Source organism: Malus domestica, chromosome 05, assembly GCF_042453785.1.
Source record: "Malus domestica chromosome 05, GDT2T_hap1".
NCBI classification, from domain to species: domain Eukaryota; kingdom Viridiplantae; phylum Streptophyta; class Magnoliopsida; order Rosales; family Rosaceae; genus Malus; species Malus domestica.
Genome location: NC_091665.1, coordinates 8,650,082 through 8,669,093, shown reverse-complemented (window position 1 = coordinate 8,669,093; position 19,012 = coordinate 8,650,082). Strand labels below are relative to the sequence as shown.

The 19,012-nt window shown below is 39.9% G+C and overlaps 3 protein-coding genes across 3 annotated transcripts; all 3 read left to right on the top strand.

Moving 5' to 3' along the window:
* The first annotated feature begins 3,145 nt into the window (after window positions 1–3,145).
* On the top strand, window positions 3,146–6,169 carry LOC139196372 (uncharacterized). Its single transcript, XM_070822222.1, has 3 exons — window positions 3,146–3,184; window positions 5,123–5,481; window positions 5,579–6,169. Exons 2-3 carry the CDS (start codon window positions 5,125–5,127, stop codon window positions 6,113–6,115), a joined length of 894 nt encoding a protein of 297 aa, XP_070678323.1. The 5' UTR covers window positions 3,146–3,184; window positions 5,123–5,124; the 3' UTR covers window positions 6,116–6,169.
* A 2,127-nt stretch (window positions 6,170–8,296) lies between these two features.
* LOC103436561 (uncharacterized protein C6C3.02c) lies at window positions 8,297–10,626 on the top strand. The gene is made up of 5 exons (XM_008374998.4): window positions 8,297–8,443; window positions 9,085–9,141; window positions 9,276–9,359; window positions 9,446–9,624; window positions 10,303–10,626. The coding sequence occupies exons 1-5, from the start codon at window positions 8,425–8,427 to the stop codon at window positions 10,396–10,398; spliced, it is 435 nt and encodes a 144-aa protein (XP_008373220.1). The 5' UTR covers window positions 8,297–8,424; the 3' UTR covers window positions 10,399–10,626.
* Window positions 10,627–12,621: 1,995 nt separating this feature from the next.
* Window positions 12,622–18,535, top strand: LOC139196371 (uncharacterized). The gene is made up of 5 exons (XM_070822221.1): window positions 12,622–12,826; window positions 12,910–13,069; window positions 13,175–13,243; window positions 13,942–14,000; window positions 14,902–18,535. Exon 5 carries the CDS (start codon window positions 17,685–17,687, stop codon window positions 18,357–18,359), a length of 675 nt encoding a protein of 224 aa, XP_070678322.1. The 5' UTR covers window positions 12,622–12,826; window positions 12,910–13,069; window positions 13,175–13,243; window positions 13,942–14,000; window positions 14,902–17,684; the 3' UTR covers window positions 18,360–18,535.
* Window positions 18,536–19,012: the final 477 nt, after the last annotated feature.

The following is a 19,012-nucleotide window of genomic DNA, read 5'->3' as shown; positions in this document are numbered from 1 at the left end:
GTGTTGTGTATTAAACTGCTATAAACTGTTGTTGTTGACGATGTTCAACGATCCCTCGTTTGAGTTCAAAAATACGGGAAAGATTAACTTGTGAGACCCGATCTTTAAGTTCTGACCAGACCTCAACGGCTGTATTGGAAAAGATCACAATATTGGTCATGGTTGGGCTAACTAAGTTTTGGATCCATGATTTCACGATTTAATTGCATCTTCTCCAAGCTCCATATTTGGGATCATCCTTCAACGGCGCTTTGATTGAGCCGTCAACAAAGCCGAGTTTGTTCTTGACCTCAAGAGAAATCACCATGGCACGACTCCACGTCGCGTAGTTGTCACCCTCCAAGAGTTAAGTGACAAAAGAGTGCCCATTATGGTCTGAGTGGTGAATATAATAGGGATCATTGAAATCCATAACCTTTGTAGGTGAGGTGATGGTGGTTGACTTCTTTGTTGGAGTTTCAGACATAGTGATCGATGATATAGGCGGAAGCAAAAGTGAGCAATATAAGGCACTAAGATTGCGCTCTTGTACCATAAAGAATTTGATATGAAGAAAAAGCTTTCTTGTATATTTATGTGTATCTGTACAACTTGTTTACAATACTTATATAGGAATACATTTAGGGCACGTTTGTTTGACAGGATTCGCTGGGACTGGACTGGACTAGACTATAGTCCGGTGTTTGGTGGGCACCGGGATTAGCTTTAATGAGCTTAGGTGAGATTCGCTAGGACTAAGGGGGGGCTTAGCCGTTCTTCACGAGGGATCCCAATTTCGGGCGGACTCGTAAGCCAGAGAAACCATCGATAGATTTTCTGCGTCTTCCCACATCCCACATCCCACATCGTCCTCATCTCTGCGTCTGCCCTCGTCGTCGTCCTTGCCGTGCTCCCACATCGTCCTCACGCTCATCGTCGTCCTTACAGCATCTGGTTGCTGTCATCTGCCTCAAGTTGGTAAGCTTCGAATCTTGGATTTTTTTCGTCGATTTGTGTGGATTTGTTTGTGATATTAACTGAGGTTTATTTGATTTTGTTGTTTTGGGTTTGAGAAATTCATAATATACAAGTGGATTTGCAATTGAACAAATTAGGGTTTTGATATTTAGGTGAAATTGAGATTAGAATTTGGGGTTTTCATAAGATGAAATTGAGATTAGTCTCAGGTGTGTGCTCTCTGTGTGTGTGTTTGTGTGTACTGTGTGTAATTTGTCTGTGTGTTTGTGTGTGTGTGTGAGTGTGTTTGTGTGTGTGTGTGTGTGTGTGTAATCTGTGTGTAACCTGTGTAATATCTGTGTGTGTGTGTGAGTTGTGTGTGTAAAATGTGTGTGTAATCTATCCGTGTGTGTGTGTGTAACCTATGTAATCTGTGTGTGTGTGTGTGTGTGAGTTGTGTGTGTAACCTGTGTGTGAGTTGTGTGTGTAAAATGTGTGTGTAATATGTCCGTGTGTGTGTGTGTGTAATCTGTGTTTGTGTGTATGTGTGTGAGTTGTGTGTGTAACCTGTGTGTGTAAAATATGTGTGTGTGAGTTGTGTGTGTAAAATGTGTATGTGAGTGTGTGTGTGTAATCTGTGTTTGTGTGTGTATGTGAGTGTGTGTGTGTGTGTGAGTGTGTTTGTGTGTGTGTAACCTGTGTGGGTGTGAGTGTGTAACCTGTGTGAGTGTGAGTGTGAGTGTATGAGTGTGTTGCACTCTGTCCGTGTGTGTGTGTGTGTGTGACTGTGTTTGTGTGTGAGTGTGTGTGTGTGTGTGTGTATGTGTGTGAGGGTAAGAGTGTGTTGCACTCTGTCCCCGTGTGTGTGTGTGTGTGACTGTGTTTGTGTGTGAGTGTGAGTGTAAGTGTGAGTGTGAGTGTGTGTGAGTGTGAGTGTGTGTGTGTGTGTGAGTGTAAAAACGAAGTGTGTGTGTGAGTGTATGAGTGTGTTGCACTCTGTCCCCGTGTGTGTGTTTGTGACTGTGTTTGTGTGTGTGAGTGTGTGTGTGTTTGTGTGTGTGAGTGTAAAAACGAAGTGTGTGTGTGAGTGTATGAGTGTGTTGCACTCTGTCCCCGTGTGTGTGTTTGTGACTGTGTTTGTGTGTGTGAGTGTGTGTGTGTGTGTGAGTATAAAAACAGAGTGTGTGTGTGTGAGGGTAAGAGTGTGTTGCATTCTGTCCCCGTGTGTGTGTGTGTGTGACTGTGTTTGTGTGTGAATGTGTGTGTGTGTGTGTGTGAGTATAAAAACAGAGTGTGTGTGTGAGGGTAAGAGTGTGTTGCACTCTGTCCCCGTGTGTGTGTGTGTGTGTGACTGTGTTTGTGTGTGAGTGTGAGTGTGAGTATGTGTGAGTGTGAGTGTGTGTGCAGTGTGTGTGTGTGTGTATGCAGTGTGTGTGTGTGTGTATGTATGCAGTGTGTGTGTGTGTGTATGTATGCAGTGTGTGTGTGTGTATGTATGCAGTGTGTGTATGTGTATGTATGCCGTGTGTGTGTGTGTGTGTATGTATGCAGTGTGTGTGTGTGTATGTATGCCGTGTGTGTGTGTGTGTGTATGTATGCAGTGTGTGTGTGTGTGTGTAGTGTGTGTGTGTGTGAAGTGTGTGTGTGTGTGTGTGCAGTGTGTGTGTGAGTGTGTATGCAGTGTGTGTGTGTGTTCAGTGTGTGTGTGTGTGTGAGTGTGTATGCAGTGTGTGTGTGTGTATGCAGTGTGTGTGTGTGTATGTATGCAGTGTGTGTGTGTGTGTATGTATGCAGTGTGTGTGTGTGTGCAGTGTGTGTGTGTGTGTATGTATGCAGTGTGTGTGTGTGTAGTGTGTGTGTGAGTGTGTATGCAGTGTGTGTGTGTGTGTATGCAGTGTGTGTGTGTGTGTATGTATGCAGTGTGTGTGTGTGTGTGTATGTATGCAGTGTGTGTGTGTATATGCAGTGTGTGTGTGTGTGTGTATGTATGTATGCAGGGTGTGTATGAGTCTATGTCAGTGTGTGAGAGTGTGTATGTCCGTGTGTGTGTGTTAGTGTGAGTATGTATGTGTATTTTGCACATTTGTCCATGAGTGTGTGTGTGTGTACTTGGTTTATAACCATGATATTACAATGTGAATGTTTTGTATTGTGTGGGGTTGATGTTGAATTGCAATTTTTTGTGGTTGTTGGTTGCATAGAAGAAGAGCATAAACGGAAGGCTAAGGCTAAGGCTACTGCATTACAGGTGTCCTTTAATTTCCCTCTTCACATGCAATGCCTAGCAATGATAGCAATCCTCATACTAGTGTTCTTAGACACATGTTTATAGATGTATAAGAGTAGAACATTTTGAATATGATGCCTCGGGTTAATGATAACTTTTTTTTTTTCAACGCCACCTCAATATTTGTTGCCTCGGATTAATGATAACTTTTTTTTTTCCAACACCACCCGTATATTTGATGCCTCGGATTGTGACTTCGCTAGTTACTTTGATCTAGTTCATTTCGTATTATAATCACTTCATTTCCATCACCCTTAATAACAGTAAATATTACATATATAATGTCCTTAATTTGTTTTTTTTTTTTTTGTTTGGATAGATATGGATCGAAGGAAGCTTTTATTGATCTTATTGTTAGAGATGTCTTATTTGGAGACAATTTGTATTTGTACGATTCTTGTGTTGATGATGCTACGTGGCAAACAGAGACATGTTGAACGACCCACATTGACTAACCGTTCACTTATTAAACGAGAGATTAGTTTGTGTTATCTGAGTGGTATAATAGGGAATACTGATACTGAATGTGTCAACGAATTGAGAATGGATAGAAGGACTTTTGGCATATTATGTGACTTACTTCGTCAAGATGGGAGGGTAAAAACTGATGGTTTGGTGTCTGTAGAGGAGCAGGTGTGTATGACTTTACAAATATTAGCACATCATACTAAGAATCGTAGTGTTGGCGGTAGATTTTATAGGTCGGGAGAGACTATAAGTAGGTATTTCAATAGCGTATTGCAAGGAATTTTGCGATTACAAGGATCCTACTAAAAGTCCCTCAGCCTGTGCCTATTGATTCTACATATCCTAGGTGGCGATGTTTTAAGGTATGATGAGAATTTTTTTTCATTTTCCCTAAGCTTTAACTCTTCATTCCCTTTGTATAAATTAACAAAAACTTTTTATTTTTTTATTTTTAAGAATTGCTTGGGAGCATTGGATGGAACACACATTGATGTGCATGTACCTGAAATTGACAAACCAAGATACCGAACAAGAAAGGGTCGAGTCGCAACTAATGTTAGGTGTGTGTTCAGGAGATATGCAGTTCATATATGTGTTTCCGGGGTGGGAGGGTTCCGCATCAGACTCTAGAGTGCTACATGATGCAATTAGTAGGCCTAATGGTTTTAAGGTACCAGCGGGTAAGACTATTACTTAGTCTCAACTTTGTAAGTTAGGTCTAGTTCTGTTTGTCAACTACAAAACACTAATAAGGTCTGTTTTTTTTTTTCATTAGGTTATTATTACCTTGTAGATGGTGGTTATACAAATGGTGAAGGATTCCTTGCACCTTATAGAGGAATACCTTATCATTTATCTGAATGGGAGGGACGAACACCTTCTAATAAGGAAGAATATTTTAACATGAAGCATTCTAAGGCAAGGAATGTAATTGAACGCTGTTTTGGCTTGCTAAAAGGAAGGTGGTCGATACTAAGGAGTCCATCTTTCTATCCGATAAGGACACAAGGTCGAATAATTACCGCTTGTTGCCTACTACACAATCTTATTAGGCAAGAGATGTCTGTAGATCCAATGGAGAATTTGCCAATAATAGAAGATGGACAAAATACAGAAGAAGGTGAATATGTTGGTAGTGTTCAAACATCTGACCAGTGGACTGCAAAGAGGAATGATATGGCTCAGGAAATGTATAACGAGTGGAGAGCAATTAGGAACCAGCAACCGAACTAGCTATATGTGTTAATGATAACATTTTATTTTAGTATTCCTTTTTATCATGCATTTGTTAGATATTAGCACAATGATTGGATGGTATGCAAATTAATTGGATATTATGTAAGTTGATTGGATATTATGCAAGTTGATTGGATATTATGCAAATTGATTATTTGTATGGTATTTTCCTTCATTAAAATATTTTTTGTTTAGGTATGGATAACGAAAATATTTTGAATGCTACTCAAGAGCCAAAAGGAAGAAGGCGTAAATGGGAAGCATTTGAGGAAGAAGTATTACTAGGAGTTCTTGAGGATTTTGTTGCTCGGAAGCAACGGTGTGACACCGGTGCTTTCAAACAAGGTACTTTGGTTGAAATAGCAAAAGCTGTCAATGTTTTATGTCCTCATTCAAATATAAAGGCAAATCCACATATTGAGTCCAAGTTGAAGAAATGGAAAAAAACATATAGTATGGTCGTTGACATGATAAACACAAGTGGATTTGCATGGAATGATGTCAAAAAGTGCGTTGAAGTTGACAGTGATGACTCATGGCAAACTTATGTGCAGGTTCATATCCTATTTTATTTATACATTAGTTATATTATTGCTGCTATATTTGTTACGCATGCTAAATTTTAGTTTTGCTATGTTGATATAATCTTAGAGAAATAAAGAAGCCGATGGATGGAGAAGCAAACCTTTTCCACTTTTTGATAGATTTGCATATATATTTGGAAAAGATCGGGCTACAGGTAATGTAGCCGAAACCCCTGCTCAAATGGTGGAGGAACAAAGTCATGATCATGTTGGTGAAAGTGATATTGGAGGTGAAAATTTTGTTTCTTCAATGAACCAACAAAGCCAACAAAGCACCCCATCTGAAAATAGCCAAAGAAAGAGGAAAAGAGCTGTGGGAAGTTCAAGTGATGGAACCGAGGCAATTATCAGTGGACTGAAAGATTTTTATGTTGAAAGTGGGAAGAGGATGCAAATGGTAACTGAAGCTTTAGTTCAAGGTACTGCAGATCATATTGACATAGCTAATGAACTTGAAGCAATGGGTCTCTCTCCTATGGATCAAATTGATGCATTGTCTCTTATTTTGGATAAACCAAAAAATGTGGCAGTGTTCAGGGCAATCAAACCGGAACTCAAGAAAGTGTTCGTCCAAAGGCTTTTAAGCGACAACGCAAGCGGATGAGGATTTTGGCTAATGTTAACATGGATGTATTTTATTAATGTTAACATGGATGTATTTTATTAATCATACAATATTATGTTATGGCTTATAACTTAGCTTTGCACTAGTATTTTGGCTTATGTTAACTAGCCATTTTGTAAATTATGGAGATCTATTTTGGCTAATGTTAACTAATGTTAACTAGGATTTTCTAAATTATGGAGATCTTCTTATGTACTTGTATTTGTTGAAGTTGCATGTATTGGGCACTATTATTTTTCTTCTGTTGGGTGATAGAGTTTAAACCAAGCTACATTTGCAAATTAAACCCAATTCTATTAGCAGGTAATAGAAACAAAACAATTGTCAATTTTTTTTAAGATTCATAATATACATGGCAAAAATATGCTCCAATTAACCCATATCATGAGATTTGTAGCATTACTCTATTACACAATGGCAAAAATTTGTAGTCCTAGTCTAAGCAAACACAAATCTGGTGAACAGTACTGTTTTTCTTATCCTGCTTCTTAGTCCGACATTACACCAAACGCTTCACTAAGTTAGTCCAGCTTAGTCCAGTCTAAGCCAGTCCAGCTTAGTCCCGGCAGCTAGTCCAGTCCGAGACAGTCCGGCGCAACAAACGCACCCTTAGTCTAAAAGAAGTAAACTAGCAGACAAATAGCTAAACTTTAGGACCTAATTACAGTGATTACAGTTTGATTTATTCTATAATATTTGATCCACAAATCAAGTTTTGATTGACGTTGACTTTGATTTCTAACAGGCCAAGGCATCACAATATCATAAATGTCCATATTTCTCCTTGTAATTAAGCACCTGTGAAACGGAAACAACAATCATCATCGTAAAGAAGGTTCAATGTTGTCAATAATCATATATACAACCAAACACTGGATGAAACAATTTTATAGGTCACAAATCTAATTCTTAGACCAACTGAATTAAGAATAGAGTAGGAAAGGGAATAAAGAATCATGGAAGCAAAAACATCAAATCTTCATACCATTGTTTTGCATCAAATCTGTAATCTTACATCAGTTGAATCATTCATGCATCATCTGTGGATGCAAATTTTGTCTGCGGATGATTTGACAAAATTCCACTTATAAGAGAACAAACACAGTGGCCTAATTGACGAACACTCAAGAAAAAGGGGAGGGTGCCTACCAAAGGGCCTTTGATGCCTAAGAAAAGGTAGAGAGAAAAATATAATGTGAGAGAGTCCTGAATAGTAAGTGGCGATTTCCATTTCCTATAAAAACTAGCTATTTATAGGGAATAAACCCTAGCAAGCAGCTGGAATGGGAGGCGGAGCATACTAGGCAGTCCTCAATAATGTTACCTAGTAGTCTCAGCAATACTGCCATCTAGTAGTCTTAAAGGTCTATATTGGTAAGAGTACATGTGTGTTACGGGTATGACCAGAAGAGCCTGGAGAGCTAGGAGATCCCATAATCTATGTCATGGGTGGCCCAAAAAACCCATAAGGCATGGGTAGCCCTGAGATCTCATGGCCCGTTAGTGGCATAAAATTCAATTACTTATAGGCAAACTATGTGTTATTCCCTTTAGGTAATTTTGTGATCTACTTCCGACTTGAAGGATAAACTTGTCACATTGAGTGTATTGTCCATATGTCATTCTATTATTAGATGTGGTTAATTTATGTCTCCACATCACCTCACCAAATTGTCTACCTTAGTGACCTCCTCATAAAATAAATATTATACAATTGAAGAAATCATGAGAAAAACATTGCCTACGTAGCCAAAGACGAAAAGAAAAAATTGAAAGTGGAAGTGTGAGAGAAAGAGTGACAAATACTAAAAAGAAGAAATAGAAAGTGTGAGATGAAGAGTGACAAATACTACCATGGCAAATGCGGGTGAACTCATGCCATCAATTTGTTTTAACTCTGAATAATTATGTTTGCTGTAAAAATAAAACAACAAAGACAAAGAACATGATTCGAGTAAATCTGAAATGGAAAGATGAAGCAATTAATCCAACCTCCATATGGCATATGTGCGTCACTAATGACCTTATCTAACAACCACGGCCAGGATCGGGTAGTCAGTCAAAACGAGTTAACGGTGATCCTCATCCCAAAGTCAAAGTACAACAGAAGACCATAAAATAGTAGAACAGGGTAGGCCCACGTACCCGAGCTCATGATTCGTTGGCGTAGCGGATACACACTCTTTTGCATATAAAATGAAGCGTTTGAGGGCCTTTGGGAGGCCAGATAGGTTTTTCCGGACGCTTTTTCTTCAAATTGTTAAGCTCTCGCTGATATATTCGCTGCCATGGCTCGCCGCTCAGGAGGTACGCGCCGCCGTCTCTTCTCTTCCTTGTATTTGTTTTCTGCTTTTTTATTATGTAGATCAGAATCCTCCGTTGGGTGTGATTTGGTTTCCATTTGTTTTCGTTGATTCTAGGGTTTCAGGTTTGCTGAGAAAACCATGAATCGATATGAAATTTATTTTTCTTGTACAATAGCATATGTCCATGTCGCTGTTTAATTAGGGTTAGGGTTCTAGGGTTTCTAATTTCCAAGGAAATGGAGGTTCTAGGGTTTATCTTAATTTATAAAGATTTTTATATAATCGTTTTCACTTGGTTTTCTGAATTAGGTTTATTGTTTGGCTAGGCGAATTAATACATCCACAGAGACATAAGGGATGCTTTATGAATTTTGTTTTTCTTTTTGTAGTGCGCTTTACATGTTGTTACGATGTTCATAACCGAATGAAAGTTATTAGATGTAAATTCTGTTGATGAAATTTTAGGGTTTGTATGTTCCCATGGCTGGGATAAACACTATGTATTTTTGTTGTAGTAACTTTTGGAGAGAGCTTGAGTTTGGGTTTGATTTCTTCATGTCACGGTGATTTAAATGCGTATTCATTTTCCCCATTTATGGGTTGTGTATGGTTAGTTTAATGCTCGTTGAACTCCTTTTGCAGGTCGATCTGCCCGCCCGGCTCCCCGTCATGCACCTGCACGCAACCCTCCTCAGCCTGGTACTTATTTAGGACATTACTGATAAATTAGCACTATTGCTAAATTAACATTTATTGCAGCAGGATTTATTTTGTTTGTCAATATATAATATTGCCCTTTCACCTCTAATTGCATTATCTGTGTTACAATGCAGTTCGCCAAGCTCCTCCTCCAGCTCCAGCTCAGTCTGGAAGTGGTGGATCTATGCTTTCCGGAATTGGATCAACCATAGCACAGGGTAATTTGTTTGTCTGGTTGCTTATTTCTGTGTTTGCACGATAATAAAAATTGGTATTGTATGTCTGACTTCCCCTCGTGTTGCAGGTATGGCTTTTGGTACTGGAAGTGCTGTGGCACACAGAGCTGTGGATGCTGTGATGGGTCCTCGCACTATTCAACATGAAACTGTAGTCTCTGAGGCCACTGCTGGTGCTCCAGTCCCCATGGCTAGCAGCATGGGTGGCTCAGATGCATGCAGTAATCAGTCCAAGGCATTCCAAGATGTATGCAGAACTCTACACCATTTTCCTTTTATTTTCCAGAAAATTTAGTGTCTCAAGTAAATGTTATTATGTTTCTTTGTTATACTTGTGGATGAGGAAGGGGAGGAATAGGAATGTACCCTTCTAGTTTTTATTTTTTATTTTATCTTCTCTTGCCCTGCTGCAATGCATTTCTTTGATGTGAAATTTGGTAGTATCTTGCCAGAATTTTTTATATACCCCTTTCCAAGAACTTGTGGTGCCTAGCGTGGACTGTTTTATTTGTAATTTCATAATATCTAGTTTCCTTTTGTTGTTTTAGCATCAAATGAGTAATCTACAGAATCCCTTGTGGAATTTTCATTCCAAATATCCTGGATTTTCAAGTGCTTTTCAGAAGGGTGTTGTAATGTTTGGCATGGATATCCTTGTGTTTTTATTTTTGGTGAAATAACCAAACGATGATATGAATCATGAGATATTTGTGTAATGACGTTTCATGCATCTGGAAGAGTTTTCTAGCTAGTTGAGACATGAATGTCTTTTTAATGGTTTTCACTTTGGTTTATTTGACCATCAAAATGTTCTTGTTTCAACAATTATCTTGTAATTAATTTGACTGATCCTTATTAACTGAAATGAAATGGGAAGTGTGAAGTGGCTTCAGAACTAACTTCAGTCTATTTGTTGACTTTGCAGTGTGTCAACCACTTTGGAAGTGATATAAGCAAGTGCCAGTTCTACATGGATATGCTGTCCGAGTGCAAGAAGAACTCCGGCATGTTGAATGCCTAAGCACACTACTTTCTTTGCCATGAGATGAATTATTACCCGATTTAAACTCTGAACGTTTTATTCATTCCTGTGCCTGTCGTGATGATGAATTAGTGGTCTATTGTGGCGGAAGGATTTATATAAATCTTTGTATGCATGGTAGTACGTGCTGCGTTAATTAGTACTTATTTGAACTCGGTTTCTTGTTTCCGAGTATTCATCTTGGTAAAATAATGATTTTTGGAGCTATGCTGGTTTCCGTGTTATAAGTGCTCATGTCCTCTGCTGTGGTCTTTTCTTTACTGGAACTGCTGTGGGAAGGGTTGAACCTAAGGTCTTTCATTTACAAGTGAAGGAATACTATTAGACCGTAGTAGTAAGTGGCAGGACATAAAGATTTACATGTAAAGAAAATGCAGTGTTCCTCTCCCAGCGACTCCAGCCCATGGAGATAGGCTGGTCCAAAGCCTAAAAATAGACTGGCACCATCAAAATCCACTCCAGCCGAGCCAAATAGGCTGGCATCCAGCCCAAGCCAGCTTGTAGGCTGGCTCAAAACGTGCTGAGCAATGTCTTGGCCTATGTGATGTCACGTTGGTGTCCAGTGAAGCCCACTCCTTTCCTGACGGAAAAAGGCGGCGGGGCTTGTTGTTACAGGTAGGGATGGGCATAAAAACCGTCAAACCGGAAAATTGAATCAAACCGTGACAAAAAAAATAGCATTGACCAAAAAAGTCAAAATCGGAACAAAAGCCGAACCAAACCGTTTCAAACGATTTCAGTTCCGGTTTGGAAATATTAAGAACAATAGGAACCGGATTGAACCGCTTTTAATATAAATTATTGTTTTATTATTATTATTTTTTATATAAATAAGACATTTTTCCAAGAAGACCATGTACATAAACCCAATATTTTACTTCACTTCTCTTCCCCTCCTTTGTTGTTTTATCACCTTTCTCCCCCTACATTAATTTTCTCCATTCTTTTCCAGTATATTATGCATTATGTACATTTTAGGTTTAGTTTAAGATCTACACTTTGGTCTTGTTATGAGCCTTTCTAACTTTTGAGTTAAATTTATATGCACACTTTCTATCTTCCGGTCACAAATTTTGTAGATTGAAAACTCAAATTTACTTGAATTTGTGGTTGAAATAGGTGTTTGGTATTATAAGTAGAAAATTAGAAAAAACATATATATATATATATAATTTTGGTTAGAACCGTAAACCGACATGAATTGAACCGGAACCGTCATGAACTGAACTGTACAATTTTAGTAATAAATTTAAGCGGAACTGTACCGAATCGAACCGTTGAAATTTTCCAGTTCCGGTTCCATTTTGAGGGTGGAACTGGGCCGAACTGGACCGTGCCCACCTCTAGTTGCAGGTGTAGTAATCAGGAGTTGGAAGAAGCCATGTGGTGCGTCTTTCCGTTGGATTTCCAACCGTAAAAGAAATTTGAAATTCAAACCCAATGACTAGTGATGTGACGTGTTCTAGGCCGTCCGATTCCTAGATCAACGGTTCATGATTTTTGGCCAAAAAAACATAAAAAAAGGAAACGGTTAGAATTATGACTGTTGAGCATGTGTCCAAATCTGGGCGGTTGGATTTCAATCCTTTCAAATCCAATGATCCAAATTAATTAACTTAATAAAAACTAAAAAAATTATTAAAAATTGTTTAAAAAAACATAAAAATTAAAAAAAAATTATTATTATTTTTCTATAAATACCTAACCATCATCTTCCACTTTACACCACATTTCAATCTTGGCTAAATTATTGTAAACAGATAGTGACACGTGGCGCTTCGGGATTGGTTGAAAATCTTATCGGAAATCTATCTACAAAATAGTACTTTCAGATAATGACAAATGGTGTGACAAGATTGGTTAAAAATCTTATCCGAAATTAAAACTAATTTTTTAAAATTATTTTATAAAAAAAAATAATAATATTTTAATACAAATTGACTAGACTTTGTATCAACGCATTTTTTAGAGGTGGAGATGCATTTGGCCAATTACTCTTCATTGGGGTCAGTGTCACAGCCCGTCCTGGAATTTTAATTCCGAGGACGTGAAAAGACGAAAATGCCCTTAAACGGGATTAAGGTGCGTAATTTTGGTATTGGTTTTACCTAAAATTCCTAAGTTATTGTTAATTAAACTTAAACTTGGACTAATAATTTTGTGTTTGGACTTTAGGTAGGGTCCTACACCCTAAATCCCTCCCCATTTCCCGTTTGTTGTCTCTCTCTCATCTCCTCAGTCACTCTCTCTCTCTCTTCCTCAGCTCTTCCTCAGAAACTCTCACTCTCTCTCTTCTTCTCGAACGCACGGGCAACCACCAAAACCACCTAAAACCTATACCAACGTCCAAGTTAAGACTACCATTGCAACCCTGAGGACTCCACGATCACGTAGACACCATTTTCAGGTAAGTTTTGCTTCGGAAAACCCTAGTTTTTAAGGTCCCGTGTTTATATACTGTTCATGATCTTTTAAATGGTTACGATTTAGGCTAAAAAAAGATCACAGCGAGCTTAGTGAGGTCCCAAGGAAGCTCGGAGTGCTTCGTTGGAAGTTTTTGGACGTAAGAACACGGAGATCGACAAGTTCAAAGTTTGGCCGGAGCTTTCGAGGCGTTTTCCGGCGAATCCCCGGCGAGTTAGGAGTCGAGGTAGGTATCAATCTTTTCGTCTCGTCAAGTACTACAACTTTCCTTTTTGTTTCACTCAATTTCGTTGAGTATTGAAGAAGTTATACTCATTTGAAAAATACCCAGTTTCCGGCGACCTCCGAGGCTTTCGAGGCAGTTTCCGGCCAAACCACGGCGAACTAGGTGTTGTGCAAGGTACCATTATCTTTTTCTCTTCAAGGGCTACAACTTTCGTTTTTGAATCACTTGATTTCGTTGAGAAATGACAAAGTTATGGCAATTTGAAAAACTGCCCAGAAAACGGCCGCCGGAAAAACCAGTCCGGCGACCCAAGGAAGAAGAAGGTGCTACAGTAAAAATAAAAAATAAAAATAAAAATATTTTATAAATATGTCGACGTCCGTGACGTCGAGTAGATCACTGTGGTATATTCATATACCTAAATTGAACACCGTATGAGAAAGTTATTGAAAATTGTTGGTTAGGTGTTCAAATAACGTTTTATAGTTTTCACATTTAGGTGAAAATGTGAATTGATGATCTGACCGTTGGATCGTCACCAAACTTTGATACGTTGTAATACGTAATATTTGAGGATTATTGGAACTTACGGATTGGGAATCCGAGTTACGGATCTTCCGGAATTGGAATTGTAAGTCCATAATATAAAATGTTAACCGTCACTTAGTTTTGGAAATTGACGGAGATCCGACCGTTGGATGGTAATGAAATTTTAGGATGTTATCCTAGAGATATATTGTGGACCTCTGGAAGTTATGGATTTAAAATCTGAGTGGCAGATCTTCCGGATCGAACTACGTAGTGACGTATTTTATATAAGTTATATATTCTATCGATATGAATTCTGAGGTTGGATTTGATTACTATTCTAGGCGGCGATCGTCGTGAAGCCTTGATGTGTGGTGCTAGGGAGTTGTTGGACGAACTCCAGGTGAGTGGGCAGTTTTTTTTTCCGTATATATATATATACTTAACGTTTTCCCAGAAATTGAAAATGCATGAAATTATGTTTAAAATGAAATGCATATGAGTTATGTGGAAAAACGGGAAGTGAAATACCATGCATAGAATTGATATGAAAAGTATATAGAAATGTGAGTTGAAATGCCATGCATGAATTAATATATGATGCATATGTATGAATTGGTGCGGTGGACGCACAGGTAAGAATTGATTTATGATGCATATGTATGAAATGGTGCGGTGGACGCACAGATGAGTATTTAATTACTGTTATGATGATGATGATATATATTGAGCTCAAATCCTGCACCATGGTTTAGTGCTTATAGTATTCACCGCATCGCACGCTCGCCTTGGATCCAAGTAGATGCTAGTCGTACAGTCCACGCGGAGTGGGTACGACAGACCAGTCGCGAGAGTGTTAGTGAGATTCCGACTGGTGGGTGACCTTAGATTATGTGCACAGATGATTTATGAGAAGCACTAGAGCGTAACTTGTGTGCAGAAGGCCGGACGGGTCACAGAGGTGACTTCGGTAGAGTGATAATGATAGATTTTGAGCTCTAGGTTCAACCGTATAGGGCGATTAGAGGGCCTACGGTTGATTACTTTCTTGCACCTGATATGATTATGTTGATGCATTCATACCTTATTACTGTTGAGATGATGTGGCATGGCATGATTGATAAAGAGATAATGTTGAGATAGTAAAAATGAAGTTTTGAGAATATATATGTATATTTATATTTTACATTTCTGGGAAAGTATACAGGTTTTACGGAGAGGGGTTACAACGTTTTGAGAAATGTTTGGATTTGGAAAAGAATTGTTTTACTGACCCACTCAATTTTGGTTTTGCGCCCCTCCAGGTTCAGGAATCACAAAGGTGTGGTGACTACGAGGAATTCGACGGTGTTCTGACAGATTGGACAAAATTAGGACTCACCTTCGGGTGTGTTGATGCACAAAATCAGCGAAGACTTTGGTACAACAGAAAGTGTCAGGTTTTGTGACCTTCGCTTGGTTGCTTGGTTGCTTCAGTCACTAGTGAGGATAAGTACGTAAATGAATAGAGACAGAGAAGCAAACACAGGATGTACGTGGTTCACCCAGATTGGCTACGTCCACGGAGTAGAGGAGTTCTTATTAGTAGTGAAGGGCTTACACAAGTACAAAGGATCAAGCTCTCAATTTAGTGAGTTCTTGTGAATGATTTAACACAAAATGGCATTAGGCAATATTGTGGGGGAATGACCCCTATTTATAGAAAAACTTGTAGCTTTGTCACATTGATATGTGTCATGTTGTGATTGGTTCTTGATGTCGACACGTGCTGCGCTCTGATTGGCTTCTAATCTTGACACGTGTCGAGTAGTGATTGGCCTCCTGGTCGGAGGGGAACTCTTCTGGGTCCTTGACAGTATAGCGTTGGCCGGTGCTCGGTAGTTTCGGGATTGGTCAAGTATGGTACAAACAGTGCTCCCCTAAGTTCCCGAGTGAGGGAAACTCCTCGGTTGGGGACTTGCAAGATCCAATCCCTTGAGTAATCACGAAACTTCTAAGTACCGAAGTGTGGTCTGATCTTCATCTGCCCTTCTCTGGAAGTACCTTTCCTCCATCCGGGAATGGTGTACTTAGCTGATGTTGATGCACAAGGTAATGTATCAATTTCACTTAAAGCTTAGTTGTAGTTTCGGGCTTAGTCAAGTGTGATACAAACCCTATAGTAGGAGTCCCCCAAGTCGCCGAGCTAGGAGATCTGCCGAAAGAGGTGACAGACAAGGTAAGCAGTCAAATTTCCAAGTAAGCAACCCAGGATCAGAGGTTTGACTTCGGCTTCCGGTTGATTGTTCTCCTTCTCCTTGTCTCTCATTCAACTGCCAGGATAAGGAGAAGCAAATGGATAAGAGATGATATGAGATACTTTTGCTTTTGAAGAAGTAACTTTCCACAGGCTTATTCTTGAACTGTGCTGGAGGGTTTTCTGGTGCCCTTCAGAGTATAAGGCCGACTCAAAAATTTGAGGGTCAAAACAAGTCCATCAAATCTAGAGTACGTTCGACCTTGATGATATGGGATACTTTTGCTGTTGACGGAATAATGAATGTGGTATGGAAAGGTGTCGTGCTGTAGTGATCTGTTTCAGCTCACCGTTGAACCTTCTGCTTCAATCTTTTGCATGGCAGAAGTGGTGTGCAACCTTTGCATTTAAATGGTCCTTCAGAACATTCCTTCATAGTGACTCATCCACGCTTGGCAGCTTCAGTGTAAAGAGCCAATATCTGATCAACTGTCATGAGGTATTTGCCGGTGGAATTCGTCACCTTGACAGCAGTTGAGGATGAGTACTCGAGAGCAATGCTAAGTAAGCAACCAGGCAAAGGCTCCAGGCAGTCAGTTCCAAATTGGAGGTTTGATTTCAGGTTCCGACTGACTGCTCTCTTTCTCCTTGTCCTGCAGGTGTGGACAAGGACAAAGACAAAGACAGGGAGAAAGCATGATATGGGATACTCTTGCTTTCGACCCTGATGATATGAGATACTCTTGTTCTTGGTGTGGCTTATTTGCTGAGGTATTATCGGGGGGAAATAAAGCTGAGTATTTCGAGAGGTTATGTTGAGGGTGCCTTTTCGAATGCGAGAAAGGGTTGAGCATTTTTGCAGGTTTTTCTGTCCGTTGAGGAGGGAGGTCAATGTATATAGGGATTTCCCAATAACAAGTAGTAATGTTATTCCTTTACCCTTCTTGGTCACAGCAATGTAGTGGGAGCTGCCAGCTTCACGTGTTTTAATTTTGTCAGAGCACTTTGAAAAAGTGGTATGTGGTATCTGGAAAGCTGATGTTACGTGTGAAGATTACAGACAAGCTTTATCTAAGGAAATCTGGCTCTCGAAGTTCTGAGAGTTGTGCCTCTTCGGTTTTCGAACAAGCAATCCCGTCGAGGATCTGATTCTCGAGATTCGGAAAGCGGTGCTACTCCGGTTTTTTAGAAAGTAATTATGTTGGGAGTCTTTTCTCGAATGTGAGTAAAGGTTGGACGTTCTTGCCAACCTGTCTTGCCGCAAAACACGGAGGTCGACACACATAGGGACTTTCCAGTTGTCAAGCAGTTGTGCTGTTCCTTTACCCTTATGGGTAATAGTAGGGTAGCTGGAACTTCGAAATTCTCGTGCCTAAACTTTGTCAGAGATCTTTGACAAAGTTATATGTGGTACCCGAGGAGTTGATGGTGCATATGGAGAGCGGTGATTGAACAGTAAGATTCACGTGCTTTCTACTTCACCAGAAATCTTCGACAGAGTGCCCGTAATTTCCACAAAGCTGATTGTGCATGTGACAGGTGCTGACGAGGCTGAAAAAGCAGGTGCTTCTTCGATTTCTGAGATCGGCCCTCGTGGTCTCTGAGCAGCCTAGCTTTTGAGAAAGCAAACGCCTCTTCGATTTCTGAGATCGGCCCTCGTGGTCTCTGAACAGCCCAGCTTTTGAGAAAGCAAACGCCTCTTCGATTTCTGAAGCTCCGTCGAGTGCAGATTTTTATAGAGGCTGGCATTAAGTTCCACAGCACACTTGAATCTCTACCAGTAGAAGCTCATTTCTTGCACTTCTAAGATCTTGATTTGTCTGACCTCTTCCTTCTTCAACACATTTGAAAATGTCTGGACCCTCCGACCGTCGTTTTGACTTGAACCTTGGAGAAGAGACAGCCACGCCTTCTCCAGACAACATATGGCGCCCATCCTTCATATCCCCTACTGGTCCTCTTACCGTTGGGGATTCTGTGATGAAGAATGATATGACCGCTGCAGTGGTGGCCAGGAACCTTCTCACTCCCAAAGATAATAGACTACTTTCCAAACGGTCTGATGAGTTGGCTGTTAAGGACTCTCTGGCTCTTAGTGTTCAGTGTGCAGGTTCTGTGTCTAATATGGCCCAACGCCTATTTGCTAGAACCCGCCAAGTTGAATCATTGGCTGCTGAAGTGATGAGTCTCAAACAGGAGATTAGAGGGCTCAAGCATGAGAATAAGCAGTTGCACCGGCTCGCCCATGACTATGCTACAAACATGAAGAGGAAGCTTGACCAGATGAAGGAATCTGATGGTAAGGTTTTACTTGATCATCAGCGGTTTGTGGGTTTGTTCCAAAGGCATTTATTGCCTTCGTCCTCTAGGGTTGTACCTGGTAATGAAGCTTCAAATGATGAACCTCCAATGCCTCCTCCTTCTGGGGTTTTGTCAAGTACTGAGGCTCCGGATAACCACCCTCCGGTGCTTTCTCTTTCTGGGGCTCTACCGACTGCTGAGACTTCCCCTAAGCAACCTTTGTGAAGGCTCCCTTTTGTTTGTTTATTTTGACTCATGTATATGTACATATTTGTGGCTTATCGAAAATATTAATAAATAAGCTTTGCTTCATTTCAACATATTGTGTTAAATACACCAAAGCCTTCTTCATAAAGTTCTTTGAATTTTTGCTTTTGTTGAAACCTGTATTGTTGAAGCTTTGTGAGTGAAGCATGTAGTTTGAGGTAGTGTTCCCTTAATTTCCCGAGTGAGGAAAACTTCTCGGTTGGAGACTTGAAAAATCCAAGTCACTGAGTGGTTGTGAGACTGCCGAGTATCAAGGTGCAGTAGCATATGGTGGGAGTCCCCCAAGTCTTCAGGCGAAGAGAGTTGCCGAATGAGGTGTCTCGCGTGTTACTAATTTGTCAAAGTAACGAATCCTTGTTTCGATGTCACACATTCGTATATGCTTTATCTAAAAATATTTCCAACTTTTGTGTGTTTGATGCTGCATGCTATTGACTAGACAAGATCAAGTGCAATTAGTAGCTTTTCTCTCTTTTTCATCTTTTCTTTGGTGGAATTGCTTTTCGTTTCCACTAATCAGCCTGAGTGGATGCAAGATAACACCTTTCTCTATAGCTCAGATTGCAAAGTCGTCTTCATGAAAATTTTTCCTTATCTTGTGAACTACAACA